This window comes from Podarcis erhardii, assembly GCF_964252035.2.
Source record: "Podarcis erhardii genome assembly, chromosome: 3".
NCBI classification, from domain to species: Eukaryota; Metazoa; Chordata; class Lepidosauria; order Squamata; family Lacertidae; genus Podarcis; species Podarcis erhardii.
The window spans coordinates 76816712-76819892 of record NC_138507.1 but is presented as its reverse complement, the minus strand read 5'-3'; the positions used below and the strand labels follow the sequence as shown (position 1 = coordinate 76819892).

General features: G+C 52.1%; 1 protein-coding gene across 1 annotated transcript; it reads right to left on the bottom strand.

Annotated features, from left to right (window-relative positions):
- Positions 1-220: 220 nt before the first annotated feature.
- MAP10 (microtubule associated protein 10) lies at positions 221-2856 on the bottom strand. Its single transcript, XM_081856595.1, has one exon. It carries the CDS (start codon positions 2825-2827, stop codon positions 254-256), a length of 2574 nt encoding a protein of 857 aa, XP_081712721.1. The 5' UTR covers positions 2828-2856; the 3' UTR covers positions 221-253.
- Between the last annotated feature and the right edge of the window lie 325 nt (positions 2857-3181).

Sequence of the window (3181 nt, the reverse complement as noted above, 5' to 3'; positions counted from 1 at the left end):
TGAGTTTCAAAAGCAGCTCACCATTCTGTACGTGTGTGCGAGAGCACTAGCCTAAAATCCAAACAGTTGCAGAGTTCTGCATGCTCTGGATGCATGCTCTGGATGGCTCACCTAAAAATACCCATGGTACATTTTTTATATCCATCACTTATAAAAACAAAACTGCATTTGTGAAAGACAGTCATAATACTTGCAAACTTAGCATATAAAAATAAAGACATTTTCACTTTGATCTGGTCATTATTATTGGTAATTACATTGTGTATCCTGGAAGCTTGTTTACTACTAATTCACTGATGTGTCTATATTGATTAGTAATATCCACCATCTCAAAATTATCATCTTTTTCTTTTTCAGATGGATTGCTTTCTTCTAACCCGCTAAGATCAACATCAGACACACTGGAGGGCAAGTAAGAGCTAACTTGAGATGTCCTTATTGACTGGCTCCTTTCCACAGATGATTCACTTTTTTCTACATTATTATTTCTCTCAGAGGGAACTTGTTCCTCTCCCAAGGTCTGCATATCTTTGCTCCCTTCCTTGTTGGCCCGCTGAGCTGCACGTTCCTCCTTTGAAACTCTTGCAGAAGGAGAATCATGATCAAATTGATTAAGAGCAACACCTGTGGCTTTTTCATTAGATTTTGAATAATAGGTCCTTTTAAGAGATTGGATAGGAGATGTATCTGAGGGAACTGGAACAGGGGGTGAAATGCTTTCAGCAGTCATACTTCTTTCAGACATTTTAGAATCCGAGTCCATAACAGACTGGCTTTGATTTGGGTTTATTAGCAAAGGTTCAGAGCTGCTCTCTTGAGCTTCTAAGGCTGTGCCTGAACTGTCAACATTGGTGAAATCTTCTGAATAGGCTACATTTTCAGAGCCAAGAACCACATCACATGAATTCTTAAGTCCATAGCTGCTTTCAAAATTGTTGCTCTGGCTATCATTACGAAGGCTTGAAGCATCCCAATTATTTTTCAGTACGCATTTTTCTTCTTCTGTATCAATTTTACTTTCAAGGGCATTAGTATCCTGCAAACAGACTCTCGGCAGATGGACTTTCAAACTCTTTTCTTTATAAGAAGAGCTAATACTTTCAGGAAAGCCCTTGTGTTTTGCATTTTCATGACTCTTTACACGGCGGGCTGCACCTTTTTTTTTGAGATCACAGGTTAGTCCCTTTATAGTGGCAGAGTAATCTTGGTCAGTACTGCTTTGTATTAGAGTCTCAACATTTTCATTTATTTGAGCATTTTCTTCAGAGATGCTTTTTTCATCAAATTGCACAGAAGACTTTGAATGGCGCTCGGGAGAGCTCCGCAATAGTTTCCCTTTATTTGAAGAGCTTTTGCCTTTCCTTTCAGTGGTGAAGTCTCCTTGCTTTTTTCTACGATGTTCCCTTTTTTCATGCACTTTCAACATGACTGGATTGGAGCGCAGCAAACGAAGTTTTAGAGTATTTGTTAACCCATATGTAAGCCTTCGTTTAGGGGAAGAGTTTTCCTTAGTATTGCTTTTCTCAAGATTGCCACTTCTTTCCATTTTTGTGAATCCTTTACCAGCGCTTGTAACGTGCATGGAGGGATACATGCATTTTAAATGATCTGGGCGATTTCTTTTTAACTTTGGGCTAGCAGACCTTCCTCTCTCTTTATGATTAGGAGAGGGTTTTTTATATTCCCGGAAGGGGCATAGACTCTTGACACTTGAGGGAGGGGCTTTTGTACCATCTGCTACATTTTGGTATAGCCATGCTAACTGAGGGTGCACAGTAGACGGCCCTGGCTGCAGCGACTGGTTGCTCAGCAGGGACAGTTCCACCAACAAAGCATTCAGCAGAGGCAGCTGGCTCAAGGTTTGTCTGAGCTGATCATGGCTACTAAGCGCTGGAGATGCCAAGGCAGGCTCCGGGACGCTACCTGAAGGCTCCTCCTTAAGAGGCTCTGCAGAGGGAAAGACGATTTCTTCTTCTGGAAAAGGTTCGCGAGGTGCAGCCACCGTCACCATCCCTGACGCCGCAGCTTTCGGCGTGGAGCAAGGATTTTCAGCCGGGCGGCTATAGTACATTGGCGGGGGGCAGAAGACGTTGGTCAAAATCTCCAACTCTTGGGCTGCTTTCTGCACAGCAAGGCTGGGGGGTTGTTCTTCGGTAAGGGTGCTGTTTAAGGACTCCGTGCTGCCACCTTCCGGGGCAGGGTCCTGCTGGTCTTCTTCTCCCTCTGGGATGAGCTCCAGGTTGACCCCTCTGTCGCTGTGGACGCTGGGCGGACGAGGCGGTGATCTGTGCCGCTCCTCGATGTGGGGCTCCCCGGGGGCGGCCCCCTGCCCCAAGTGGCCCAGCAGGCAGGGCCCCAAGTTGCTCAGGCGGTAGCTCAGGCCCAGTTCTCCCACCGGCTCCCCCATCAGGTCCCTCAGCGGAAACTGCCCCCTTCGCCCTCCGGGGCCGCTGCCCAGCAGCAGCTCCTCGGCGGCGGCCGCCAGGGAGACGCTGGAGGTGCCCAGCAGGCGGGCGGGGCCTTGTCCCGGCGGCAGCGCCAGCAGCAGCGCGTAGAGCGGGGAGCGCCTCAGGAGGCCCTTGAGGGCGCCCGGCCGCAGCCGGAAGAGGCACGACTTGCCCCGGCCGAAGGGCACCAGCGGGCCCGGCACCGAGTGCGGGGCGCGCACCAGGAGGGTGGGGAAGTCCAGCAGCCGCAGCGCCACCGCCGGGCGGAAGGGCCTGCTGGCCGGCATGGGCGTCGGCAGCAGCCGCGGCTCCACGCGCGCCGATTCCACCAGCAGCTCCAGCGAGAACAGGCTCTCCTCGCAGCCGTCGCCCTCCTCCATCCCGGCTCGCCGTCGACAGCAGGGCGGGCGGGCGGGCGGGCAGGCGGTGGCGGCGGCGAACGTTCGCTCTCGCGAGACCGGAGGGGGGAACCGCGCGGCCACGCGCGCGCGCCAGCCTCCGCGTATAATTATCTCTATGGAAGCCGTTGTCTAGCGACCGGCCGCCGCAGCCGCAAAGCCCTCTGGGAATCCCAGCTAACCTCTCCTGCGGTCAAGCTCTCCGGGCCGCATCGGGGTCGGGACCGCGGAGTCGGAAGGGACTCCCAGGGGTCATCTAGTCCAGCCCCCGCCAAGAGACGTTCTAATGCTGGGAGCTGCTAGACAGCAGGCCGTTGCCGCAGGCGGAGGCTTGTA